This window comes from Sarcophilus harrisii, chromosome 4 (assembly GCF_902635505.1).
Source record: "Sarcophilus harrisii chromosome 4, mSarHar1.11, whole genome shotgun sequence".
Classification (NCBI taxonomy): Eukaryota; Metazoa; Chordata; class Mammalia; order Dasyuromorphia; family Dasyuridae; genus Sarcophilus; species Sarcophilus harrisii.
Window position 1 is genome coordinate 139,864,499 of NC_045429.1, and position 27,891 is coordinate 139,892,389.

The 27,891-nt window shown below is 35.0% G+C and overlaps 1 protein-coding gene across 21 annotated transcripts in view; it reads left to right on the top strand.

Annotated features, from left to right (window-relative positions):
* Nucleotides 1–928: 928 nt before the first annotated feature.
* SYNE1 (spectrin repeat containing nuclear envelope protein 1) overlaps nucleotides 929–27,891 on the top strand; it is a 567,155-nt gene continuing 540,192 nt past the window's right edge. For 11 of the 21 annotated variants that reach the window (XM_031937595.1, XM_031937611.1, XM_031937605.1 and 8 more), the window contains exons 1-2: nucleotides 929–1,148; nucleotides 11,222–11,510. In XM_031937595.1, coding sequence (XP_031793455.1) covers nucleotides 11,441–11,510 — 70 coding nt within the window. In that variant the 5' untranslated portion in view covers nucleotides 929–1,148; nucleotides 11,222–11,440. Of the gene's footprint in view, nucleotides 1,149–1,221; nucleotides 1,422–1,520; nucleotides 1,608–1,966; nucleotides 2,261–11,221; nucleotides 11,511–27,891 lie in introns of those variants that run through there. The other 10 variants (XM_031937608.1, XM_031937610.1, XM_031937612.1 and 7 more) reach the window with 5 other exon arrangements.

Sequence of the window (27,891 nt, forward strand, 5' to 3'; positions counted from 1 at the left end):
TTATAGGGAAAAACTTTAGTGATCACCTAATCTAATTTTACAAATGAAGAACTGAGACTCAGAGAAGTTCCTCAGGGCAAGGCCTGGGATATAAATCCAATGTTTCTGACCCCAAGTTCAGGATTCTTTTTGCTTTGGGAGGGCAAGCAGGTCTATGATTTGGATTGCATATGGACCTATATAAAAAAGCTTCTCTATCTACTCAGAAACTTTTCTTTCACTTTAATTTTAGAGAATAACCTGAGGCAACGAATAGTTAAAAGGTCACTTAGACAGTTATATTCCCTAGGCAGGTTTTAAATCTGTTTCTTCCTGATTCTGAAGCCAGTTCTCTTAATACTACTCCATAAAATGTATTTTCTATTCCCTTAAATCACCAAACTTTCAGTATATCAACAAAGTGGGTCACTACTGTAGCATATGTGAAGAAAGCAACAGATTGAAAAATTAACCAGAGGATGACTAATGAGACAAAGGGTTTGGGAATCTGTCAGTTTAATTACTGACAATGAAGCTTTTCCTCTTCAGTTTTAGTGTTTACTGTTTGACCTGGGTCACAAAACAGATGGTTAAATTAGTGGCTGCTAACTTCCATCAGCACAATCCGTGTGCACCCTTATTACAAACTCAATTTAAATTGTGCAGAGAGTTAGTGGAGTGGTGCACTGAGAGGCCACCTCTTTGCTCCCGGGATCCCTGCAGGAGGCTTGGATCTGAGCGGCTGGCGGACAGCAGACCAGGCCAAACCAAGAGATCTGAGATAGCCCGCAGCTGCGGTGGAGCAGACAGCATCTCTCACTGACATTTCCGCCCCGCCCTCAACCTCAGCAGGCAGGTCCGGAGTGCTTGGGAGGGCGTAGGGAGAGGGTGAAGGACCCATATCAGCTAAACTGCTTCAGAAAAACACCGCCAGGGTGCAGGCGAGGTTGTGTGCATTTCAGCTAAAAGGGAAAACCCTTTGCGTAGCTGCCCTCCCTTGTCCCCGCCCCTGCTCATCAAGGGGGCCAGTGCATCCTTTCGATAGCAGAGGCTAGCTAGGATGTCCAAGCTGAGCCTACAGAGGAAGGGTGGGAAGGAAAGGGGTTAGTGAGTGACCCTGGCATTGGAGTTTTCCTTTGCCTCTTCCGGACCAAGAGCCCACGGGAGAGGTGAGAAAGCAAGCTCAGGTTTGATGCTGGGGGGAAGGAAGGGGGAGACGCTGGCCAGCAGGGCCGGCTAGGGATCCGATTGCTAGAGGGAGGGAACGAGATTCCGGCGCTGCTAGGTGCAGTAGTGAGTGTGCGTGCGTATGTGTTGTGTGTACGCGCTTATGTGTATCAGTCTGCACGGATGGAGCCAGGGTGGGATTGTTGTACCCGGTAACCAGGGAGGCCAAGCCTTGCCGTCAGCACCAGAGTCCTCGTAAAGAGAGAGGGAGAGAGGTAAGAAGGGGGTGGGGGTGTTGGTGTTGGAAAAGAGCAGTATTTAAGAGGAGAGCACGAGCGCCAGGCACAGAGCAAGCTCTTGGGCATTTCCCGCAGAGCCCGGCAGAAGCAAGCCAAGGAGATTTTTCAACCACTGCTCTTGGCAACGGTGGAGCAAAACGAGCCAGTCGTTTTAGGAATAAGGTAAAAACGAGCAAAAACGAGGACAAGTCTCTGACAAGTTTGTGCGTTGCACTCTAGGGTCCTGCCCAGCCGAGGTAGGGGCGGAGAAGAAGAGGGGGTGGGGGGGTTCTCGTTGCAATCCTGTATCAGGAGGTTTCTGTGAATTTCGCCCTCTTTCTATATTGTCATTTCCGCCCATTGCACATCATCAAGCCATGTTCTGATGGTGCAGAGAGAAGCAAAGGGCTTTCTCCACCAACACTCCCCTATCATTGTGAGGGTGGCTGTTACTATCTGATCGGAGCTATAGGGCGTCAGACAGATTCTTGGAGCCTCCCTTCCTCCGCCTCCCGTGCTATTTTAGGAAGGGTTGGAGAAGGGGAAATAGGTAGCAAAGCAAGAATTGTGTACGGTGCTGGACCCATCACATTCGCCTGCCTGTCACCGGATCATTGCACTAGCGCTGGCTGCACTAGAGGGCAAAATAACTTTGAGCCAGCTTGGTGGAAGATTCGTTTTCCGACTCACATTTACATCGTTACCAAGGGTACGGGGTGGAATGGCGATTCAGAGAGGGTTGGTGCGCTCACTGCAAAGGACAGTCAAGTAACGCAAAGGAAGCAGAAAGCAGCCAGAAAAGCGAAAGAACTTGGGAGAAAGCTGCCTCTGACTAGGTTGGTGTAACAGGGTTTTCAGGGGATGTGACAGATAGACTCAGGCCACTGGTAGGTAATTTGGACAGGCTTTTCAGGAGTAGAAGCTCTAGGCCAGTCTTATCATCCTTACATGTGTGTGTACCTCTCTCTGGAGGGGAGGGGAGGGGGATGCTACTCCCTGAAGCAAAAATATCAGTACTCACCTAATTTTATTATCATACTTTCAAAGCATTTTCAGCCGGAAGGTCAAGTCACAGCAGGACAATGTAATGATAAGCAATGAAACCAAGGTGGAAAACGTGTAGAAAAGCTGCATTATAAGTGAGTTAGATGTGAGTCATGAAAATTCTTGGATCAGGCCTTTTGAGAGAAATGCATGGGATGTATTGCTTAGGATGTTTTGACACTCCAGAAACAGCATGCTGTTTCTTCCTCTCTTCACCACCTGTTCAACTGCTTTGAGGTAGATTTAGAACTAATGCTAACTTAAACTGTAAAGTTAAAATATGTTCATGTTAAAGGGCAGGAGCCATTTTCAGGCTGTTCCAGAATACTGCTACTATTTTTTTTTAACTTTTACTCCCTGGGCTATTGCATTTGCCTCACTTTTATCCTTTCCAAATAATAATTTTCACAAAATTGAGTTATTCCTACTCAACATTTTCTTTCCCTTACAGAGAAATTCTTCTCTGCTTGGTTTGTGATGTTACTTTTCTGTGGGGTGGTGGTTGGGGAGATATAAAATTGCCTTAAGCTTAAAAATCTTTGAAAAATACTTGTCACAATAGTGCAGAATATGCTGCACTATAGCCTTCAATATGATGATCATTTGCCAGACAGCTTCTTGGAATGGTAATGGGCTATAACTGGAAGAGGATGTGTGAGAAATACATAAGTGGACAAAGTCATTCCATTTTTCTTCCACTCCAGCTTTAGCCAAGGTTGGCCCCACCCTATAGACTCATTATATATGGCAAGCTGTTGTTTGTCCTTCCTTCTCAAAGAAGACCATGACCTCAGGAAAGTGATTCCATTGGATTTAAGTGAGATAGGGCGGTGCAAGTCACCAGCCTCACTTTCTCTTCTCTGGAACCATCTGGGTCCAGTGGCCAGAGAGATCAGGATGGCAGGAGATGGCCCTGGATATAGGAGGAAGCCTTGTCTTTTTAAACTACCATGTTTGTAAAGTCTCAGTTTGATTGAGATAATGTCCATTCAGTGATTAAGGCTAAGTAAGAAATAAGGCAGATGATGTGAGATTTAAGGAAATCCTAGCTCCACCCCCCCCCCTTTTTTAACTGTGGTTTTCCATTTGGTATAGTCTAAGTAGATTTGAAAGATGAGATTTATTTGGATTTTTGTTTGTTTTTAGTTCTTAAGTGTGTTTATTACTTTTAAAAATGTAAGTCTTTAAGAGAAAGATAATTGATAACCTTTTTTTTTTATTAGAGAACTGCTAATCCATTTGATCAAACTGAATCATGACCTAAATTTCTTTTTACACTTATCAACTGGTTACTCTATCTTTTGGTTAGAGGACATGTACATCAGATGTTCATTATGCATTCATCTTCCTGATCTTGCTGGGTATGGGCAGAATTCAAAACACTGCCACCCACCTCCTAGGTCCCCAACACATTTTTTTTTTTTTGGTAATGATGATGCAGGAGCTGAATATCCAAATACTTTGCTCCTCCTTCTCCTCCTTTCTTCCATTTGCCTTTTGGCTATATCACAGATTGCTAATTACATCTTTTACCTGTAGGTATATAGGGGGAAAGGATGAAAGAAAACTCAAATCAAAATTTTATTTTTTTACATTTTTGAATCCCAACAGATCTTAATGAGTGAAGAAACTGGAATTATTGCTTAAAAATTTTAGATAAAAAATGAGATGTCATTGTCTATTCTATTAATGAATGGCATTTGTATAGTTATATTGATCTTTAAAGCCTATTGCTGTTTTCAGTTTTGAATCTTTACCTAGTAACCACATGCTAGTTTACTTGCCTTTGGTTAGATGTTCTGCTGCATGGTCTAAACTTGCAGGGGCCCTCAAACTTTTTAAATAGGGGACCAGTTCACTGTCCCTCAGACTGTTGAAGGGTCGGACTATAGTAAAAACAAAAACTTTGTTTTGTAGGCCTTTAAAGAAACTTCATAGCCCTGGGTGAGGGGGATAATTATCCTCAGCTGCCACATGTGGCCCGTGGGCCCTAGTTTGAGGACCCCTGGAAAGTATTCAACTGTTGCTTCTTGGGTCTTCAAATTTCATTTTTTAAAATTGAAGTTATATTTCAAAACATTTTAGTAATTTGGTTAAGTAGGAGATTAATGCCCATGCTAGGAAGCAAAGAAAGGAAACTATAGTGTTGAAGCAGAAGATGAAGCTTGAAGGTCCTCTGGGCTTGAGGCTTTGGAAAAAAGTTGGTGGAAAAATTATCTTAATTCCCTCTTTACTTTTTAATAGGTCTTCATCCTTATTAACACAACTGAGAAGAATCATCATTTGGTAATTAGTTCATTCATGGGATATGAAAAGAGGATTGAATTTAGAACTTCTAGTTTTCTAGTTCATCACTTGTGTGATCCTATACAACTCATTTCCATCAATAAGCATTTATTGAACTCTTATGTTCCAGACATTAGGCTAGGTACTAAGAATATAAAGATGAATATTAAACAGTCCCTCAAGGAGCTTAGGTTCTAATGTTGGATCCACATATTACAGATGTATATAAAATACATATTAAGTAGATATGAAGTAACTTTAGAGAAGATGGCACCATCAAATAGGGGAGGGAGAGTGTATTAAGAAAGGTCCACTATGGAAAATGATCTTTGAGTTCAGTCTTGAAGAAAAGTAGGGGTTCTAAGAAGTGGAAATGAGCACTCTAGGCTGCTTGGATAACCTTTGCTTTGGCAGTGGTTTATGGATAGATAAAATCTTATAGGTGAAGAACTGCAAAAAAGCTGATATGACTGGATTGTAGAGTGTATAGGGGAAGAATGGTTAATAAACCTGGATCAGTAGGATGGGACCAGGATATGAAGAGATTTACATATAAAACAGTAGAATTTATATTTGATAGTACAGGTCACAGAAAGTCATGAGGGTTTATTGAGTGTGGTAGGGAGGGGAGTTTGATGCAGTCAAACCATCACTTTAGGAAAACCACTTTTGAAACATTGTAGAAAAAGAATTGTAGTGTAAGGACTTGTGGCAGGGAGACTAAATTAGGAGGCTATTGCAGTAGTTCAAGAGAAAGACTAAGATGGTACCTATGTAAGTGGAGAGGATGAGAACTATTGGAGCAATGTTGAAGAGATAGACTTTGTAATATAAGTCAGCAGATTGGATTTGTGGGTTGAAGGAGAATAAGAAGTTGAGGATAATACTGAAGTTGCAAACCAATATGATTAAAACGATGGCAGGAATCTTCAATAGGGAAGTTCTTTGGGCTTTGGTTTTCTTAATAAAATGAAAAGTTGTACTATATGACCCCTTTGGATCATAGGATTTAAAGCAACTTTAACATGCTATGATTCTGAATAAATTGGATGCATTTTTGAAGAAATTATATCTTTAATATAAATAAATTCATATTAAAGGAGGATAAAAGTTTGCTACATGGAAAGTGTGGTACCATACCAATTATACTTCCTGTTCCCCACCATCTACATGCCCCATATCAGAGAAATCTTGTTTTGATCATGTAGAAAATTTAAAATTTATTTGCATGTCTTCAAAATAGAGTCTCTGATTCATGCATAAGCCCTTGTAATCCCTCTTCGTTTTGTGGGACAGGTATAGAATGAAGTTTTGATCGTTTCAATCATGTTGGATTCTTCCTGACTTCTTTTGGGATTTTCTTAGCAAAGATATGGGATTACTCGCCATTTCCTTTTCTAATGGATTAAAATAATGTCATAAAAATGACTTCCCAGCATCACACAGCTAGTAAGTGTCTGATGCCAGATTTAAACTGGGATGTTCCTGACTCTAGGCCCAGTGCACAATCCACTGGATCACCTACTCCAGTGATCTACCCCAGTGAAATACATTTTGTCCAAAGGTAAATGGTTTTTTCCTTAATAGAGATCTTTTTTTATTAATTTATTTTATTTTCTTTCTTTTTTTCCCCTGAGGCAATTGGGGTTAAGTGACTTGCCAGGGTCACACAGCTAGGAGGTGTTAAATGTCTGAAGCCACAGTTGAACTCAGGTCCTCCTGACTTCAGGGCTGGTGCTCTAACCACTGAGCCAAAAGCTTTTTATTTTCAAAACAAATGCATGGATAATTTTTCATCATTAACCCTTGGAAAGGCCTGTGTTCCAATCCCCCTACCCCTTCCCCATACTCCATCTCCTGGATAGCAAATAATCCAATATATGTTAAATACAGTATATGTAAAAACATATTTAAATCCACTATGTATACACATTTAAACAATTTTCTTGCTGCACAAGAAACATCAAATCAAAAAGAAAAAAAATGAGAAAGAAAATACAATGCAAGCAAACAACAAAAAGAGTGAAAATGCTATGATGTGATCCACACTCAGTTCCCACAGTCCTCTCTCTGGGTGTAAATGGCTCTCTTCATCACAAGATCATTGGAACTGGTTTCAATTATCTCATTATTGAAAAGAGATCATCAGAATTGATCATTGTAAAATCTTGCTGTGACTGTGTAAAATGATTTCCTGGTTCTGCTCATTTCACTTAGTTTCAGTTCATGTAAGTCTCTCCAGGCCTCTCTGAAATCATTCTGCTGATCATTTCTTATAGAACAATAGTATTCCATAACATTAAAATACCATAACTTATTCAGTCATTCTCCAACTGATGGGCATCCATTCTATTTCCAGTTTCTTGCTACAAAAAGGGCTGCCATAAACAATTTTTGCACATGTGGGTCCCTTTTCCTCCTTTAAGATCTCTTTGGGATATAAGCCCAGTAGAAACACTGCTGGGTCAAAGAATATGCACATTTTGATGGCTCTTTGGGTATAGTTTCAAATCGCTCTCCAGAATGGTTGGATTATTTCACAACTCCACCAACAATGTATTAGTGTCTCAGTTTTCCCACATCCCTCCAACATTCATCATTATTTTTCTGTCATCTTAGCCAGTCTGAAAGCCAGTTTGTAGTGGTACCTCAGAATTGTCTTAATTTGCTGATCAATAGTGATTTAGAGCATCTTTTTATATGACTAGAAATGGTTTTAATTTCTTTATTTGAAAATTGTGTTCATATCATTTAACCATTTATCAATTGGAGAATGGCTTGAATTCTTATAAATTTGAGTTAAATTTCTATATATTTTACTTGTGAGATATGTGGAAGAATGTATGGGTTGGAATAACTGACTTTTGAAGTCCCTTCAGCTTTGATTCTGTGATATACTTGCAAACTGCCTTTTGTTGAAGAAGTTTATGGGTATTATTTTCTTTTTACTTGTTTTCTTATGTTATCTCCTAATTTTCATTCTAGTTCTCTAATTTATATCATACAGTAGTTCCTTCCATTCTCCCCACACATTAAAAATGAGATTCCAGAACAGTTTAGTTCAATATGTTCATTATTTCCATGACACATTATGTTCTCAGTATAGTGCAAGGTGCTGTGAGGACACAAGTGTTCCATATTTTGCTTGATCTGTGACTTCAGAGATATGGACACATCCTGATCTGGTACACATTACCTATTTTACCTTTTCATTCTTATCCAAATTTTCTCCATGTCATAAATCCTTCCTAGAACAACTAATCAATACATTAAAGGGCCTTTCTCTGTAGTTATATTAGTGTATTACATTGAAAACATTGAGCAGAGGCTCATTTTCATAACTCATTTCCATGCAGTGATTGGTTCACCCCCTTTTTTAAGTATGCACAATCTTCATGATATTTTGGGCCTTTGATTTACAAGTCATCATTGATAATGTGCTATAACCTGCTTATATCCATCATGTCTCTTCTCATTGCCTTTTGAATCATTTTCAATTTTAAATGATTGAATATTTAATTGAATTATTCACTGTCTGCCATATTACATCACTGGGAAATATTACTGTACAAAAGATGGAATTTTTGACAAAGAAAAGCTTGAAATTATTAAAAACACCATGAAGTTTACCCAGCACAAAAACAATGACTTTTAGAGGCTATTTATATAGCATTTTATGGTTTTACAAAGTGACCTAAAGAAACTATCATGTTGGCTAGAATATTTTTTTTCCTATAAATGCAGGAAAGCAGTTCCCAAGATTTGACTGGTTTGGCAGACTTAGGCTTGAGCTGTTGTTGTGACTTTCTGGTTACCAAGGGCATTAAAAGTCTAGTCCATGGGGAGTTAGTCCCCTTCAGACATGACAGATGTTTCACTGCTATATGAGTTGACACATTTTCTGAGCAGATGTATTTCCAAGTGGAGACAAGGTGGAAGGTTGTGTCTACCTGGAAAAGTTGTATATCTTTTTCCAGATCATGGCAAAGTAAATTTCCTTTTGTTAGTCTATGAGTATTATTTTGTTTTAGTCTCAAACTTCAATCATTTCCTGTCTCATAACATTATCAAGGATTATAGGTTTAGATACTCATTTCCAAACCTTTTATTCTTCTCTCTGAGCAGAGATTTCTAGTATCATTTGAAAGCCAAATGAAAGTCAAATCATTTCAAAGTCTCTAGGTCTTGTGTCTTTATAGTAAGACTTTCATGATGATTCCATCATACTCTATCCCTAAAATATATTAATGGCCTCATTCTTATATTCATATGTATAGGTTTCTTAGATCACAGACATCTCACACTAGATTTAAATATTAAAGGCAGATTATATCATAGGAATCATAGCTCATTAGCTATATGGGATAAATGAAGAAACTGAAAACTCAGGGAAATTAAGTGACTTTCCAAATATCAGATGAGTAGTATGGGTTATTAGAGGCAGAATATTAACCTAGGTCTTCTGATTTCTAAATTGATGCTTTGTCTACTATACCATTTGGCCAGGTAGCAAGACCTGTTTTAGTTTTGTAATTCTATATTGATATTTCAATGAAAAAAAAAGGATTTTAAACAAAGTCCCTCATGTGCAGAAAATATATATCTAAGTAAATGACCTAATGTATTTTTTTCTGAAAATATAAAAATTCCAGTCCCATCTTTAGTCAGTAAACCTTAATTGTGTCATCTTTACATCTTCTAGATTCAGTGGGGAAAGAACTGGTAGAATATACTGATGGAATAGAGTAGAAAGGAAAGAGTTAAAAAAAACACAACAACAACAAAGTTCTACTATAAGAACTGTAAAAAAAATTTTCCCTTATGGGTTAGAGCAGGTCAGAAATCACTCATCAAATCATAAGTCATGCTAAGGAAAAAAGTCCAACAAAAGTTGTAGCTTTAGGACTGTACATTCTTAGTATCTGCATCAATCTCAGCTATGTTCTACCCTCTTCTTTAGCAAATGAAGAATGATCCTCCCATCAGTTTGATAATTGATTCAGTCACAGAACTCTTAGGGGCTTAAATGATAAGGACAGAACCTATATATGCTTATCTGGGGATGCTGAGGGGGTGGATTGTGGAATGCTTGTAGTCATGGCTATATGTATGTCTGTTCTGTTTTGGATCAGATACCATGGTGATCCAGGGTGAAAAACATTGGCATTAGTATAGAGCCATCCTGAGAATTCCTCAGGCTGCAGTTCTTACCTCGTTTTCCTCAATCTTGGGTTTAAAAGAAAGAGATATCTTATTCTGAAGAAACTAACATTACATCTTCCTTTGTTGCCTTAAGCTGGCTTTTTATCAGAGAGATTTCTAGATGTTTCAAGTACATTCATTTTCAGAATTTATTCTTAAATTTAAATTACATTAGTAGCTTTTACATAATTTGTATTATTAGTGATTTTTCCTGCATTGAGCAAAGATTGTATTAAAGCTCCATTATTACTTTGATGCCCTTGTATAAATAATAAACACACTGGTTCCAGACTTTAGATAGTATTTATGACATAATGAAATATAGAAGAAATGAAAAACAACTGGATAACTGGGGGACAACTAGAGCAAATGAAGATCATTTTCATACTGCTAAGTTGCTGTAAAAGTATATTTGATACATAAACGATATATCAGAGAATTAGGAGTTTTTTGATTATTGGTTTTCTCCTGTCTTTTCATGAAATCATGAAAAGAGAAAGCATTTTAAAGTTTACCCATGTATCATCTGCCATCTCTTTCTGTGTGTGTCTCTCTCTCTGTCTCTTTCTGTCTCTCATCTAACAATCATCTATTTATCTATTTACAATCATCAGTCATCTATCTGTATCTCTTTTATTGAACATTGTAAATTTGTAAGGTAAGTAGTACAATATTTCCACATTTGCAGATAATAGAATTGAGAGGTGTGAAGTTGCTTACTCATAGCATCACAACTAGTCAGTCAAAGTTAGGATCTAAGCTTAGGTTTTTTGATTCCTGGTCATTCTTATATGTGCAGGGCTAAGATACTTAAGAATATAAAGAAATGATAAGAGTTATCAGAATGTTTACCTCACTTGATAAAGACCGTATGCTCCTTTTTCATATAAATTGTCATGAAAGTTAAACATAAAGCTTGGAGTAAAACAGTTATTTTCTCTTTTAGTTTTCAAATATCTAAAGTATATTTTAAAATGCCAAAATAGCATGCTAAACAACAATGCTCCTCATGATACTATGTTCACATTAGTAAGAACTTAAAAAACAAGACAAGAATAGTGTTTGTGGGCCAGATTTATGATTGTGTAATAGTTCAAATAGTTATCATTCAATAGAATTTCTGTATCAGTTACATTCAACTGTAATATGCTTTCTTGGATATTAACTGTGTGTATTTATGTCTTTAATAGCTAATTTTTAAATCTTTTTTTAACATATAAAAGCCCATAAATTACTTATAAAACCTGTCTTTTCCTCTTTGACAGGCTAATTCAGAAGAGGACTTCTGAAAAAGAAGTGGCTTAAATCTTGAAAGGTAGTCTTCTAATCAACTGTTACCTAAGGATGAACCCATTTATGGACTCTCGGGTCTGAAAAGAAAATAACATTGTCTAGATGGGAACTGCATAGAGTCTTCAGCTGTCAAGATCTGGTAGTTTCATGGAAGTATTCTCTTGCTGGAAGGTGCCTACCACTATAGCATCATGGCTACTTCCTCGAGAATGCTATCAAGATCTCCTCGGGACATTGCTAATGTAATGCAAAGACTTCAAGGTAAGTGCCAGAAGTCTCAGAGGCCAAGTCTGGTTTGCTTTAGTGACATTTAGAAACATTTATTTTCCCATTTATGTGTGTATTTTTTTTCCTCTTTTGTGAAACTAATAGCAACTGATAAGAGCCATGCCTTAGAAATTTCTAGTAATGAAGATAAATGAAATAAAGATATAAATAATTAATAAAGATATAAAGATAATAAAAATAAGCACATCTAATAAGACATGTTTGTGAAAATTTTTAAAAATCAATAGTCTGTTTCTTCAGCTGACTTTTTTTTTTATTTAACAAGTTTTCTGCCTATCCTATTAATAGAATGAGAAAGACTCTGTTTGTATTTTTCTTATCCCAGAAATGAATGTGCTTCAGTCTTTATTAGAGGGATTTTAACATGAATTCATATTCTTCAGCCAAGAATACTGTATTATAGCTGTATAAATGACAGAACTTTCCTTCAGAGACTGAGAGAAGTGGAACTGTAAGAATATGCCAGTAAGAAATATGAATGGCTGTTAGTTCACTAATGGCTAGTGTTAATCTGTGAGTGAATGAGCTTAGTATAATATTTTCCTACATGATATGGAAATTGATCATTATCTGGTGGGATTTTTTTTTTTTTTTGAGAGAGAGAGAGAGAGTGTGTGTTTTATATTTTACTTCAGAGGAAAAACAAATAAACAGAGCAGCAATGCTGACTTATTGCCAAAAATGCATTTTATATATATATATATATATATATATATATATCCACCTCTGCAAATATAAAAGTTTTTCTGTTTCATCTCTAGTTTCTAAATCTAGAATTGCTATTCAGAGTCATCTTAGAGAAGATCATATTCTGCCTGGACCAGATATTAATCATGTTGGTGGGATAAAAAAATGCTATCATTGTTTTCTTTTGAAAGAAGTTTTAGAATTTTTCTTCAAATTTATTTGTTTAAAATTAAAACGAAAAATAAGAAAAAAAAACAAAATAGAAAAAGAAAAAAAGGCAGAAAAAGAAAAAATTGTCATGTGCCCAGCAGAACATCAGGGAGAATTCAAAATATCTAACAATAAATTTCCATTTCAAGAAAGCAGATATAATAATAGAAGACATTATATTCATGGTTATGTATCTTTTCTTTGTATTTTTGTAGGTTTTCTTTTTATGTTCTGTTGTACACTTTTTACTTTATTTTTCCTCCTTTAATCCCTCCCACCTCCCCCATGTAGAGTACAGTTAAACACATATATATTTATGTATGCATATATATACATACACACACATACATATACCTGCACCCACACTCACCCACATGCATGTACCTATTTAACACATACACACACTAACATACATACATACACCACACATACATATATCTGTAAACAACAATACATGTACCTACATACATAATATACACATTTACATACATTATATATGTGCACATTTACATATACATATACATGAATCTAAAACAATATTAATATGTCTGAAATATGATGTAGATTTCTCTCTTCATTGAATCTTTAAGTTCAACTTTGTCTGAGATCAATGATTATTACTCCTCCTTTTTTTTTCTAATAAATTCTACTCCTAATCATTGTTGTTTTATTTGTATATATCTCTTATTTCCTATCCTTACTAACTCTTCTACTTTAGTTCTATTCCTAAACTTGCTTAACTCTTAATCTTCCCCCTATAGATCCCTCCCTTGTTTTCTTCATCTACTCTTTCCCTCCCTCTTTATCCTATTCCCACTAATCTACACAATTAATCTACATATTAATCAAAAAGCTTTTCTGTACCCCATCATATCCTAGGCCATCCTTTCCCTCCTTCTTTATCTCTTTCCCACCAATCTACACACCTTGTCCCATTCTTCTTAATCTACATACTCTTCTGTACCCTACCTTATCTCACTCTCTCCCCGCTTATTTCTTTTTAGAAGGTTATTCCATTTTTAGCACACACACACACACACACACACACACACATATATATTGTTCTTTCATTAACCTTTTTCTGATTTAAGTAGATTTTTAGAACTACTAACACTCTCCATCTAGTCCCTCTGTGTTCTTGCTCTTGAATTTCATTCACATAACATAATTACTATTTTTAATCTTTACTAGACAATTTTGCTTTTTAGAGATGCATCATATTCAGTTTTACCCCAACCTTTCTTTTGGACTATACAATTATTAATGTCAGTCATAGATAAATGACTCACATTTCCACATATGAAAAATAGTTTGTCCTTAGTGAGTCCTTCAAAATTAATCTTAAATGTTTACTCATATTTTTAGTTTTCTTTTGGGTTATGTTTATCTGAGACAAAACTCTGACAATCTGAGAGTTCATTGAATGTTCATTTGTTTCATTCAATATTATATAATGTTTTCAGCTACATCCCTAATTCTTTTGATTGTTGTTATATAATAGTTCAGAACATGCAGTCTTTTACTGTGGCTACTGATAAATCCTGTACAATTCTAATTGTAGCTCCAAATATATTTGGCTTGGATATTTTGTTTGTTTGTTTCTTTTTTCTTTTTTTTTTTTTTTTGTAAAATTTTCTCTTTGATTTGAAGGTTTCAAAATTTAGCAATTGTGTTCCTATGTGTTTTTCTTATAGGATCTCTGAAGTGGTCATCAGTGAATTCCTTCTATTTCTATCCCCCCCTCTTGTCCTATCACACTAGGACATTTTTCTTTGATTATTTCTTATATTATCATGTAAAGGTTTTGGGTTTTTTTTGTTTTTTTTTTGGGGGGGGTCATAGATTTCAGATATTCCAGTTACTCTTATGCTTTCTTGCTACTTTCTTCAGATCTGTTGTTTTTCTTATAAAATATTTCACATTCTCTTCTATTTTTTTCATTCTTTATACTTTGTTTTATTTCTTTGTCTGTTAGAGCTTTACTGACTTCTCCATGCTCAATTTGAATTTTCAAAAAATCATTTTCTTCTTTAAACCTCTCAATCTTCTTATTCTAGTTGGTTGACTTTCTTTTCATAATCTTGTTTTTCTTGGATGGTTCTTTTTTTTTTAAATTTCTTAATCTCTCTCATTTGATTTGTAAAGTCTTTTTTGAATTCTTCTATAAATTATTTTTGGGAGGGTAGCCATTTAACATTACACTTTGGGGTAGGAGAGGCTTTTTCTTACTTTGATGTCTTCCTCTGAAGATGAACTTGAATCTTTCCCAGTCTCATGGTTGGATTCTTTCTACTTTGCACTTTAAAAAAACAACAACAACAACAACAACAAAAACTTATTATGTAACTATCTCTAGTTCTGGGATGGATGGAGAACTTCATTCTCCATATGAGCTGGAACTTGAAACTAAAACTTTATCTGTAAGTGCCTGCAAGCAGCAGCTACTCTGCTCCAATCCCTTTGCACTCACTGGGTGTGCTGTTCCTTCTCACCCTAGGCCCCATTTCAGAAACATAGCTGGGCCTATCAATCCCTATCTGCAGAGATTCTCTCAGTCTTCAGGTACTCAGCCCCTTGACTTTGCAGGGATATCTGAAAAATGAAAGTTCCTGTGGTTTTGATTGAGACTACCTTCCAACCCAGCTTTCAGTGGAACTAGCCTAGAGGTGTTTACACTTTATACTTTACACCCAAGAGGACTCCTTTTCTTCCCCAATTCTTATTTGTTTTTCAGCAGTCTTTTTTACCCCAGGTACATTTTTATTTCATTTGGGGGTGGGGGGGGGAATCTGGAGCTCTAGAAATTTTCCAACCTGTGCTGCCATCTTCCCAAAATCTTCCAGGAGCTTCTGAATTTTTGATAAATTGGTATTTTGACTTTTTGTACTATAAACTAGTAGATTACTGGAGAAAATACTAAATTACTGGATTCATTGAGGTGTGGTTATACAATGGGTAGAATGTCCATCCTGGATTTGGAGAGACCTGAGTTTAAATATAACCACAGACATTTATTAGCTTTGTTACCCTAGGCAATTCATTTCACCACTGTTTGCCTCAGTTTCTTCATTTATAAAATGGGGAGAGTAATAGGTCTCTACCTCTCAGAGTTTTTTATGAAGCTTAAAGGAGATAACAATTGTAAAGTACTTACTCAGTGTCTGGCACAGAGTAAGTGGTATATAAATGTTAGCTTTGTTATTATTGTGGTATTAGTATCATAGTTGATATAGTACCAGGCCTAGAGTCAAAAAGATCTGAGTTCAATTCCAGCCGCATATTTTACTAACTGTGTGATCCTGGGCAAATCACTTAATCCTATTTGCTTTGGCTTCCTCATCTGTAGAATGAGCTGAATAAGGAAATGGCAAACCACTGTACAATCCTTACCGAGGAAACCCCAAACAGGGTCACAAAGAGTCTGAAACAACTGAACACACATCATTATTTTTATCGTTGTTGTTGGGGTTAATCATCATTTGACAGTTGATTGATATTTGTCTTTGTGGTAGACAGCAATCATTTCTAATTGTCTGGACAACCTTAATTTTCAAAAAAAAAACTGAAATTCTCATCAAAGCTCATGTAGAAGTCTGTATGGAGTGAGGAGCTAGTATTATAGAGTGGAGAGAACACTAGAGCTGAAGGAATAAAGTCTAAGTTTGATTTCTATTTCCAATATTTAGAAATTTTGTAAGAACCAAGTCCCTCATCCTCCCCCTATTTATTACAAGTAAGTTTCCTTACTTGTAAAATGGAGATAATAACAATACTTTCCAAATCTCATGGGGTTATTTTGAAAGGAGTATTTTGTAAATCATAAACTGCATAAATGTGGGTTATTATTAAATGGAAGTATTGTCTGAATACTTTACTGCCCAACTTCTTAGACTGTGTTTCATAATCTCATATGGGGTTTCCCAATTGAATGTGGGGATCATGAAATTATGATTTATTTTCAGTAAATGTTTGATTGGTATACCCATTTTATATATCTATGTACCCCAGATCATGTAAAAATTGCTCAGGCAAAAGGTTTGCAAGTGGTAAATGTTTAAGAAACCCTGTTCTAATGTTGTAGTTCTCAAAGGTTATGCTATTGCATACTTATATCCTAGCAAGTTTTGTTCCAAATGCCACACAATTTTGGATGTTATGTTATTGACTGTTATACATATACAGTAATCTCAACCTTGAACTCATAGAGAACTCACCCAAAATGGCTGCTCTTATTGAAGGCAAACTGGTCATATATCACCAGATTTTCCTGAGAGAGTTTTAGAGCTGGAAGAGGCCATATAGTTCATTAACTAATTTTACAAATGAAAATAGTTTGATACTAAGGAATGCTATAAATGAATATGGAGGTCTAATAAAAAGCAAGAGAGGAACAACACTGATAAATGTTGATAGAATCAATGCATGTCTGGTCCACTGAAAGTTGAGTAAACTTTGCTAATATTTATTTACTAATGTATGCATCACATATTCGTTGTTCTTTAATCTATGTGCATTTTTATTATTTTCCCTCAGTGGCCAGGTGATGGTAATTCAAAGCAGATGGGGGGATATGAAGACTGAAAATTTGTGGGAGTGAGGAGAAATGTGCCTGGAGAGGTTCAGGCCATGTTTGCTCCCCTTACCTGTTAAAAATTCTCATTGCCTATGGCCCTGAGGTAAAATGGTAATAATTATTCATGTCCATATAAAGGTAGTATATTTAATGTTTACATATATCAAATATAAAAGTGTGCTTTATAAATCTACACTATTTTAGGGTAAGTTTGTAGAGTACAGTGATTTCACTTGAGAATTTTCCCATTTCTAGCATAAGAAACATTTATAACATGCAAAAAAATTAGTTCAGTGATAAATTCTTTTTAAAAATTTAAAAATTTAGTCTTTCAAAATACATGTGAAGAATTTTCAACATTCACCCTTGCAAAACTTTGTGTTCCATATTTTTCTCTTCCCTCCCCCCTCTCCTATACAGCAAGTAATCCAATATAGTTAAAACATGAAATTCTTCTAAATGTATTTCCACATTTATCATGCTGCACAAGAAAAATCCGATCAAAAAGGGGAAAAAATGAGAGAAAAAACAAGCTAACAACAACAACAAAGGTGAACAAAATCCAACAGTCAGAGTTACAAAGAGAAATTCCATTTAAAGTAACTACTGATAATATAAAATATTTAGGAATCTATCTGCCAAGGGAAAATCAGAAACTTTATGAGCAAAATTACAGACCACTTTTCACACAAATTAAGTCTGATCTAACCAATTGGAAAAATATTAAATGCTCTTGGATAGGGCGAGCAAATATAATAAAGATGACAATATTACCTAAACTAATCTATTTATTTAGCGCTATACCAATCAGACTCCCAAAAAACTATTTTAATGACCTAGAAAAAATAACAACAAAGTTCATATGGAAAAACAAAAGGTCAAGAATTTCAAGGGAATTAATGAAAAAAAAATCAAATGATGGTGGCTTAGCTGTACCAGATCTAAAATTATATTATAGAGCAGCAGTTACCAAAACTATTTGGTATTGGCTAAGGAATAGATTAGTTGATCAGTGGAATAGATTAGGTTCAAGGGATAAAACAGTCAACAAATATAGCAACCTAGTCTTTGACAAACCCAAAGATCCCAGCTTTTGGGATAAGAACTTACTGTTTGATAAAAATTGCTGGGAAAATTGGAAACTAATATGGCAGAAACTAGGCATTGATCCATACTTAACGCCGTACACCAAGATAAGGTCAAAATGGGTTCATGACCTAGGCATAAAGAATGAAATTATTAATAAATTAGAGGAACATAGGATAGTTTACCTCTCAGACCTGTGGAAGGGGAAGGTCTTTATGACCAAAGCAGAACTAGAGATCATTACTGATCACAAAATAGAAAATTTCGATTATACCAAACTGAAAAGTTTTTGTACAAACAAAACTAATGCAGACAAGATTAGAAGGGAAGCAATAAACTGGGAAAATATTTTTACAGTCAAAGGTTCTGATAAAGGCCTCATTTCCAAAATATATAGAGAATTAACTCTAATTTATAAAAAATCAAGCCATTCTCCAATTGAAAAATGGTCAAAGGATATGAACAGACAATTCTCAGATGAAGAAATTGAAACTATTTCTAGTCATATGAAAAGATGCTCCAAGTCATTATTAATCAGAGAAATGCAAATTAAGACAACTCTAAGATACCACTACACACCTGTCAGATTGGCTAAGATGACAGGAAAAAATAATGATGATTGTTGGAGGGGATGCGGGAAAACTGGGACATTGATGCATTGTTGGTGGAGTTGTGAACGAATCCAACCATTTTGGAGAGTAGTTTGGAACTATGCTCAAAAAGTTATCAAACTGTGCATACCCTTTGATCCAGCAGTGTTACTACTGGGATTATATCCCAAAGAGATTATAAAGAAGGGAAAGGGACCTGTATGTGCACGAATGTTTGTGGCAGCCCTTTTTGTAGTGGCTAGAAACTGGAAACTGAATGGATGTCCATCAGTTGGAGAATGGCTGAATAAATTGTGGTATATGAAAATTATGGAATATTACTGTTCTGTAAGAAATGACCAACAGGATGATTTCAGAAAGGCCTGGAGAGACTTACACGAACTGATGCTGAGTGAAATGAGCAGGACCAGGAGATCATTATATACTTCAACAACAATACTAGATGATGACCAGTTCTGATGGATCAGGCCATCCTCAGCAACGAGATCAACCAAATCATTTCTAATGGAGCAGTAATGAACTGAACTAGCTATACCCAGAAAAAGAACTCTGGGAGATGACTAAAAACCATTACATTGAATTCCCAGTCCCTATATTTATGCACACCTGCATCTTTGATTTCCTTCACAAGCTAATTGTACAATAATTCAGAGTCTGATTCTTTTTGTACAGCAAAATAATGTTTTGGTCATGTATAAAAAAAAAAAAAAACAAAAAAACAACAAAGGTGAAAATACTATGTTGTGATCCACATTCAGTCCTCATAATCTTCTCTTGGGATGCAGATGGCTCTCTCCATCACAAGTATTTTGTTGAAAAGAGCCAAGTCCATCACAATTGATCATCACATAATCTTGTTGTTGCTATGTACAATGTTCTTTTGGTTCTATTCACTTCTCAGCGCTAAATTCTAAAAGGAATCCATAAAATTAAAGGAAAACAAGTAATTCTTGGTGCCAGTCCCAAAGAATTTACATTCCAACTTTGATGATCTACCTCCCACATAGATTAGTGATAACTACAAATACTTTTTAAAGATCATTTTGCTATGTGTAAGCCTATGCAAAGGCCAGCAAAGTGCAACTGATAATTGCTGTAATTATTCATATTATCAAATAAAATTATTGAAAACATTTCAGATTTTTCTCTTCTTAGTAGTCAACTGGCAGTTCACAATAATCAAACCCATCAGTTTTTTGGTGGTACATAAGTCTCAGAGAGAAGGCTTTTTTGTTTCATTTTACTTTTAAATCTTAATGATAATTTTATCCAACAGGACCCTTGAGTTACTAAGAAAGAAAACAGCTTTGTCTAATATAATTTAGTTTTTCTGTCACCAGTTGTGTTCATTGCAGTTGAGTTTGGATATTTCTATTTAAACACTGTTTCTCTATTTCTAACCATATGAAAAGATGCTCCAAGTCATTATTAATTAGAGAAATGCAAATTAAGACAATTCTGAGATACCACTACACACCTGTCAGATTGGCTAGAATGACAGGGAAAGATAATGCGGAATGTTGGAAGGGATGTGGGAAAACAGGGACACTAATACATTGTTGGTGGAACTGTGAATCCATCCAACCATTCTGGAGAGCAATTTGGAACTATGCTCAAAAAGTTATCAAACTGTGCATACCCTTTGATCCAGCAGTGTTACTACTGGGCTTATATCCCAAAGAGATCATAAAGAAGGGAAAAGGACCTGTATGTGCACAAATGTTTGTGGCAGCCCTCTTTGTAGTGGCTAGAAATTGGAAACTCAGTGGATGCCTATCAATTGGAGAATGGCTGAATAAATTGTGGTATATGAATATTATGGAATATTATTGTTCTGTAAGAAATGATCAACAGGATGATTTCAGAAAGGCCTGGAGAGACTTACACGAACTGATGCTGAGTGAAATGAGCAGGACCAGGAGATCATTATATACTTCAACAACAATACTATATGATGACCAGTTCTGATGGACCAGGCCATCCTCAGCAACGAGATCAACCAAATCATTTCCAATGGAGCAGTAATGAACTGAACCAGCTACGCCCAGAGAAAGAACTCTGGGAGATGACTAAAAACCATTACATTGAATTCCCAATCCCTATATTTTTGCCCACCTGCATTTTTGATTTCCTTCACAAGCTAATTGTACAATATTTCAGAGTCTGATTCTTTTTGTACAGCAAAATAACGTTTTGGTCATGTATACTTATTGCCATACATATAACCTGTAAATAAAAGACTATTAAATTAAAAAACAAAACAAAACACTGTTTCTAGTGCTAAGAAGTTAATTTAAAAAAAACAGCAACATCCACTTGGCATCATGATTTAGCTTATGCAGTAGCAGTGGTTCAATATTTCACCTTTGCCAAGATTTGTTGTAGTTTGAACACAATCTTTGAGACTGGGATATTGAATTATGGATGAACATTCAGTCTGCAGTGCAGATTCTCATTAGTCCTTAGGAAGAATAACTTTCTCAGTCACCCAAGTCAATAACAATCTCTGTAAAAGCAGAGATGGAAAATAGGCTTTGTATAATAATATCTAGAATTCAACTGCAACTAACTAGGATATGAGCTCTGACTGTGAAGTAATAGAATAGGTTTTTCAGATGGGGCCTATACAATCAACTTTACAGATAGACTTTGTTACTCTCTTTTCTTCCCCATTATGTTTTAAGCTTTTTGATAGTACGGTAGACATGTTCTAAGACTCTCACATTTCACCTATTTGGTACTCAATGAATAGTAGTTGATATATTTTTGAGAATTTAAATGAAATTCTTTTCTTGAAGTCAATTTCAGTCACAATTTACAGTTATAAGTTACAATTCATACTGGCATTGCATTGAATAGAAGAGTTGTCAACTAAAAATTATGAAGTTCATGTTGCTAATTGGAACCTTGATTATGTACCATTTCCCTTAGAGGATAACCCATAAGAACCTAAAAGAAGAAATAAAGTTTGACTTTTTTTCCCATGAGCTCAGAGGTATTTTTTTTTTAAATCCTTGATGATAAGTGAAAGTCCTTTTGAAAATTTATGGTAAGTCATCTTAAAGTGATATTGGACATAAGACAATTTTTCTACTAGGAATTCATTATTCTATGAAAGTGAACCACAGATTGCTATGCAAAATTGAAACCAAAATATAATAAATATTTTAGAATTTCTAATGATTTGTTTAGATTTTGTTTTCTTTTGGATGCATCATAGAAAAAGAAAGCTTTCTATCTTTTGAGAATTGCATCTTTATAGGTCCATAAGAGACCATGAATTTGATCTCATCTCTCCAACTTTCTGACTACTTCTTAATGGACCATAAAATGTTATTAAATAATCCATGTACTATATCTGAAATGAAATTTCTATTTTAATTGCTAGCTCTAGCTCTCTGTTGGTTGAAAATCTGTTGTTTGGTAATTTCTCTGTTGAAATGAGATAAAGAACTTGGTTTAAGACTATTACTATTGCTTGGAACTGTATGTAAAACTCTATTAGTCATAGTTTCCAAATTAGGAAAATTGAAATAAAATTAGGCAGACCAAAAAGAGAGGGAAAAGAAGATAATCAGTTTAGGAGAGAGTGAAATCATCACTCTTTTCTTTACTTTTACTTATGCTTAGTCTTTTCTCTCTTATTCTTTTCTTTAACCTGACTTCTTTATTCTTGCATTTGGTTGTGGTTTAGTTTAGAATGCATTTCAGGTAATTACAAATGCTGTCTTTTATTCACACTCCTCTACAAAAGTGTTGTTTTATGGTTGTTGCTATACTCTTTTATGCATATTTTCCCCTTACCCTGAATTCTGCAATATTTTATTTTCTTTATAGGCTATTATTGCACTTGTACCCCATCTCTATACTCTCTTAAATATTCTGTAAACTGGCCTACTATTGGCCAGTAGATCCATATAAAGTTTTTATTGCTTCAGTTTTTAATATGTCTATACTCAAAAATATGATAGCTATTGAATAAAATCCAAATGGTTTATTTTAGCATTCAATCCTTTTTTTGTAGCCTAATAGCATCCTTTCATGCATGTGTTCTTTGCTTTGGTTAAGTGAATATTTCCTTAAATCTTTCTTTAATATTCTTGTATCTGCACTTTTATTCAGGTAACTCTTTTTTGGATGCTTTTATTTGTCAAAACTCTATCATATCCCAAATTCTTACAGTATTTTGTTTACGCTGCTCCCAAAGTAGTTTTCCATAGTTTTTTTTTAAACTTCTATGCAAATATTATCCCTAGAAAACTTTAAACTTTTTGAAGATAAAAATGGTATCTTACTCATTTCTCTATTACCAAGAGCACCTGACTCTGTAACATACATACAAGGGTTAGGATAACATTTTATTTTAATTACTTCATTAATATATAAAGCATGTATTACATGTTAATTTATCTGTTTTATTTCTATAGAAATTAGTATTTTTATTCAGAACATCCTATATTGGGAATTTTAAAATGCAGATAGCTTAAAATTGCTCCCAGATATGGAATTAAACTAAATTATTCCAAGTAGCTACCCTTCCCATTTTTATTAAACAAAGGACTTTTAAAATGAGAAATGTGTAAAATTTGTAGATGGATAGCTTTAGGAAAGTACTGTGGTAGTGTAGCTTCACAAAAACTGGCTTTAGCTCTTTTGGGTGTCAACATAAGCAACAAAGACAGAATGAAAAGATTATTCAGTCAATTACTTGTTAGTGGAGTTCCAAAGATTAAAAAGTGCTGGTCTTAGCGTATTATTTCTTTCTGATCTTAAAATAACATCTCTCTGAACTAGAATTTGATTTCCTATATGCCACACTCTCTTGTTTCTTTTTTATCTCCACTGTGGGTTACATGAGTCATCATATACTAAAAATATATCTATTTAATTTGTTTACAATTTACTCATTGCTCTTTATTCTCTGATCCCGAGAACTTGCTGACTATGAGGAAAATGACAGAAATTGTTGAATTCCACATAAATACATGTGCATACACATATGCACACACAAATGCATGTTCATGCAGCATCACACAAACACAAACTTTGTCCATCTTTTTAGGGAAAACAAGATATGTTTTCTTCCTTTTTTTTAGGGGGTGGGGTTTGAAGTAGAATGTAGAAATAAGAATCCTTAGTAATCCCTGCAGTCTATCTCTGTTTTTTGACTTATTCATTTCATATTTCCTGAGCAGAAATCATTTTGTTGGTTTATTTGTTTAGCACTCAAATGTATACACATGCATATATGTGTATAGATATTATGTATACATAATACATACTTACATGCAAATGTATTTATATAAGTAGAAAGAGACAGAGAGTGAGAAAGCCCAAAATAAAGACAGAGAGACATTTAGAGAAATGCTGTTAGAGAAAGAGACAAAAAGAAAAGGGGAATTAATGATTGGATCCTGTCATTTATTTACATAAATATATTGCTTTAGAGATGAAATTTTAACTATTTTTTTTTTTTTTGGTGCCATGGACCACTTTGTCAGTCTGATGATATTTATGGACACCTTTATAGAAGAATATTTTAAAATCATAAAATAAAAAATAGGATTGCAAAGAAAATCAATTGTATTGAAATAGGTATCTACTTATTTTTAGAAAATTTTTATGGACTCTCATTCTGTCTTGACAGCTCGAGTTGTTGGAGATGTTTGAGTTGTTGTTATTGTTTTTCCTGACAGAGAGCTAAAACCTAGTTCTCTGAAGTTTTACCTTCTGAGACAATAAAGAAAGAAATGTGTTCATTCATGTGGCAAACACTTCAAATATTTAAAGACAGCTATCATATCCCTTCTAAATCTTCTGTTTTACAGGCTAAATGTGATGCCTCTCTGAATGCGGCATCAAATCCCATTAACTCTTTTGGCTATGTCACAGTGATGACTCATGGAAACTGCAATCCTCTGAAATCCTCAGATCATTTTTGCACAAACTTTGTCTAGCCATATTCTACTAACTTACATTTGTAGTTTATATTTTGAACTCAAGGATAGGATTTTACTTTTACAACTATTAAATTTTATCCTTTTTGGCTTTTCTTTTATCCAGTCTTTATAAATTATTATGGATCTCTGTCATCTAAATGAGAAAATTGAGGATCAGGGATATGTAGGATTTGCACAAGGTTATACAACTATTAGGTTTTAGATCCAGAATTTAATCCTAGATTCTTTGATGCATAATTGTCTGATTTATTTTCTCCTTCCACCACCACTTATAGGTGGCATCTCCTTTACAATATTTCTGGCAAATGGTCACTCACTTTACTGAAATAATTATGTGAAGAAGAACTCAGAATGTTCAAAGATTTTTGACAGCTCTAATTATTGGAGTTTTTTTTTTTCTTATCCATTCAGTTCTTTGACTGTATCATTTAATATTTGGTTACATTATTGGCTGACTTTTTAATTTCTAGGAGTATTGTGGAATTTAAATATGTTTTCTTCTATCTTCCTCCTATTTTCCCCTCTTTTTCTTCATCTCTTTTTTACTTTTCTCACCTCTCTTCCTCTTCTTTTTACCTGCTTTTCTCCTCCCCTTTCTTTCTTTTCTCCCATTTTTCATTATTATTATTTTTATATGACTAGTTGCAAGATATTTTCACAGCTGCTAGGGTATGGGATCCCACTGAGGGGGAGTATAGATGCCACTTTGACCTTTGTTGAGCAAGGAGTAGTGATTTGTGAACACGGGAAAGGGTTTGGTCTGAGGGATACAGTATAGTTGCTTGTAAGCAGGAATGCCTTGACAGGGTCTCTTGCCTGTGTAACAGATTGCTAGATGGCTGGATTGGCTCTCCTCCCATTGGCAGATATCATGCATAAGCAAAGCCTACAAGCTGCTTCTCTGAATAGTAATTGGGTATTGTCTACTGTTCACGCGCTGATTATGCTTGCAAAAATGGATATCAACAAGGCTGTGTTGTGCAATAAACTGGAGCTCTTTTCATACTCTATGAGTCTCCCACCTCATTCATCTCGCCTCTGAGATCAAAGGACTCATTTACTTTGAGCTCTCAATCAAGATGGCCACAACACATCACTGTCACCAATTTAAAAGGATGTTGGCTGGATGGGAGGTTGGTCTACAGAGTGACCTGCTTTTTAAAATATATATATATATTTTCAAGTTTTTATTTTGCTATACTACTATGGCTGAAATTCCAAGAATTTGAATTCTCTTTGAGTTCATAGAATCTTAGAATTGGAAGGGACTTAGAAGTTATTTTGTTAAACCTCAACTGAAAGATGAATCCCCTCTGCAAGATTCTGCAGTCTACTTAAAAACTTTTAGTAATTCAGAACAGATTACATACACAAAGAACTGATACAAAGTGAATTAAACAGAATCCTCTGATGTAACTGAAAAATGCAACAATCTCAAAATAATAAAAACATTGTTAATATTCCTTCCCATGCTTCTCAACAATCATCATAGTTTCCTTACTGCATGGTACTCTTCCATTGTGTTCAAGTACCACAATTTATTGGGCTATTCTCTAAATGGTTCACAATAGTTGTTGTTTGTTTGTTTGTTTGTTTGTTTTTAATATATATACATCTGGGAGAATTCAAGGGTCATTCGTCATTCAATTGAATGATTTCCTAGATATTGAGATCTGTATTGAGGGGATGAGCAGTTTAATTATAGAGAAAAAAAGTAGGTCATTTGGAGTACTTTGGTACGTGGTTCATACTGGTTAGTTTACCTTTTTTTTTTTTTTTTTTTAAGTTTTTGAAAACCTTTCTGCCTTCATTCCTTTCCTCCTTTTCTTATCATTTTCCTTCCCTCCCTTTCCTTCTGAACCCTGCTGATCCCTGGATTGAAAGATAATTTAGAGGTCAAAATCAGATGTGATCTGTATTAATAAAGGAAGCTCCTTTTGGGGACTGTCTTAACTTGATTAAATCATGACTTCAGTAAGTTACAAGTTGATTTTGATGGGGAGTCTCTGGAAAATGAGCTACATAGGACTATAGAATGATATGTCATTAAAACTGAGGCAGAGTGAGTTAAAGGATGTCTCATTTCTTGATAGGTGTCTTGAAGGGGAGAATAAAAGATCTGAACAGCAGCTAGGATTGTGTGGTGTATTAGAAGTCAGAAGATCTGTGATCAGATCTTTCCCCTGCACTATATTTGTAACCTGGAGCAAACCACTCATGCCTCTGAGGACTCATTTTGCTTATTTGTAAAAGGAGAAGTTAAAATAGAGTAATTTTTAAGGTACCTTCTAATCTATGATCTACTTATAGCGTCCCCTCTGATATAATTTCTGCACTTCCACTGGTTTTGTTGAGCCTGAGAGTCTTAAGAGGTCGGCTGATTATTTCTTCCTTCAAGTTTCTCTTACCACCACTTGAGAGAATGATGATTTCTAGAAGTTCATCATGAGCTGTTGATATAATTTCCATTAAACTTAGCCAATTAGACTTCAATTAAGTCTTGTAAAAGTTATAATTATAAAACCTTTTTGGAGGTATGGTTTTTCAAAGTATGTCCCTAAGATTCTAAATGCACCATCCTCCACTATATATAGATCCCTGGGAGAGTGCATTCCAATTATCTATATTTGTTGACAAAGGGTAAGCTCATCACCACTAAAAATCCTTTCTTGAGTTTATAATTGACATTTCTTGAGGATGGAGGATATAAGGGGTTATATTCCTTGAAGTAGCTTCATCTGCTAGCTCTCTTTCATTTATCTGTATTTATTTTTGTGTTTGTCTTCAATGTGTACTTCTCTCTCTGTTCCCTGTTGAATATATTGTCTCTTATTGGTCCATGATACAATCAGTAGTGCCAATGGGGATGGTGATGGGGAAGGGGAGCAGTACATCTGTTCCTCCCAGAAGACTCCTTTCTCTTTCTCCTTGCTGTCCTTTGGTATCAGCATAAGTTTTTTTTTTTAGTTAATTATTTTTCGGGGGGTGGGGGTTTAAAGCTTTTTAATTTTTAAAAGATATGCAATAAATTTTCGATATTAATCCTTGCAAACCCTTGTGTTTCAATATTCCCCTCTCTTCCCTTCTCCCAGATAGCAGGTAATCCAATATATGTTAATATGGTAAAAATATATGTTAAATTCAGTATATGCATACATATTTATACAATTATCTTGCTGCACAAGAAAAATCAAATCAAAAAGGAAAAGAAATGAGAAAGAAAATAA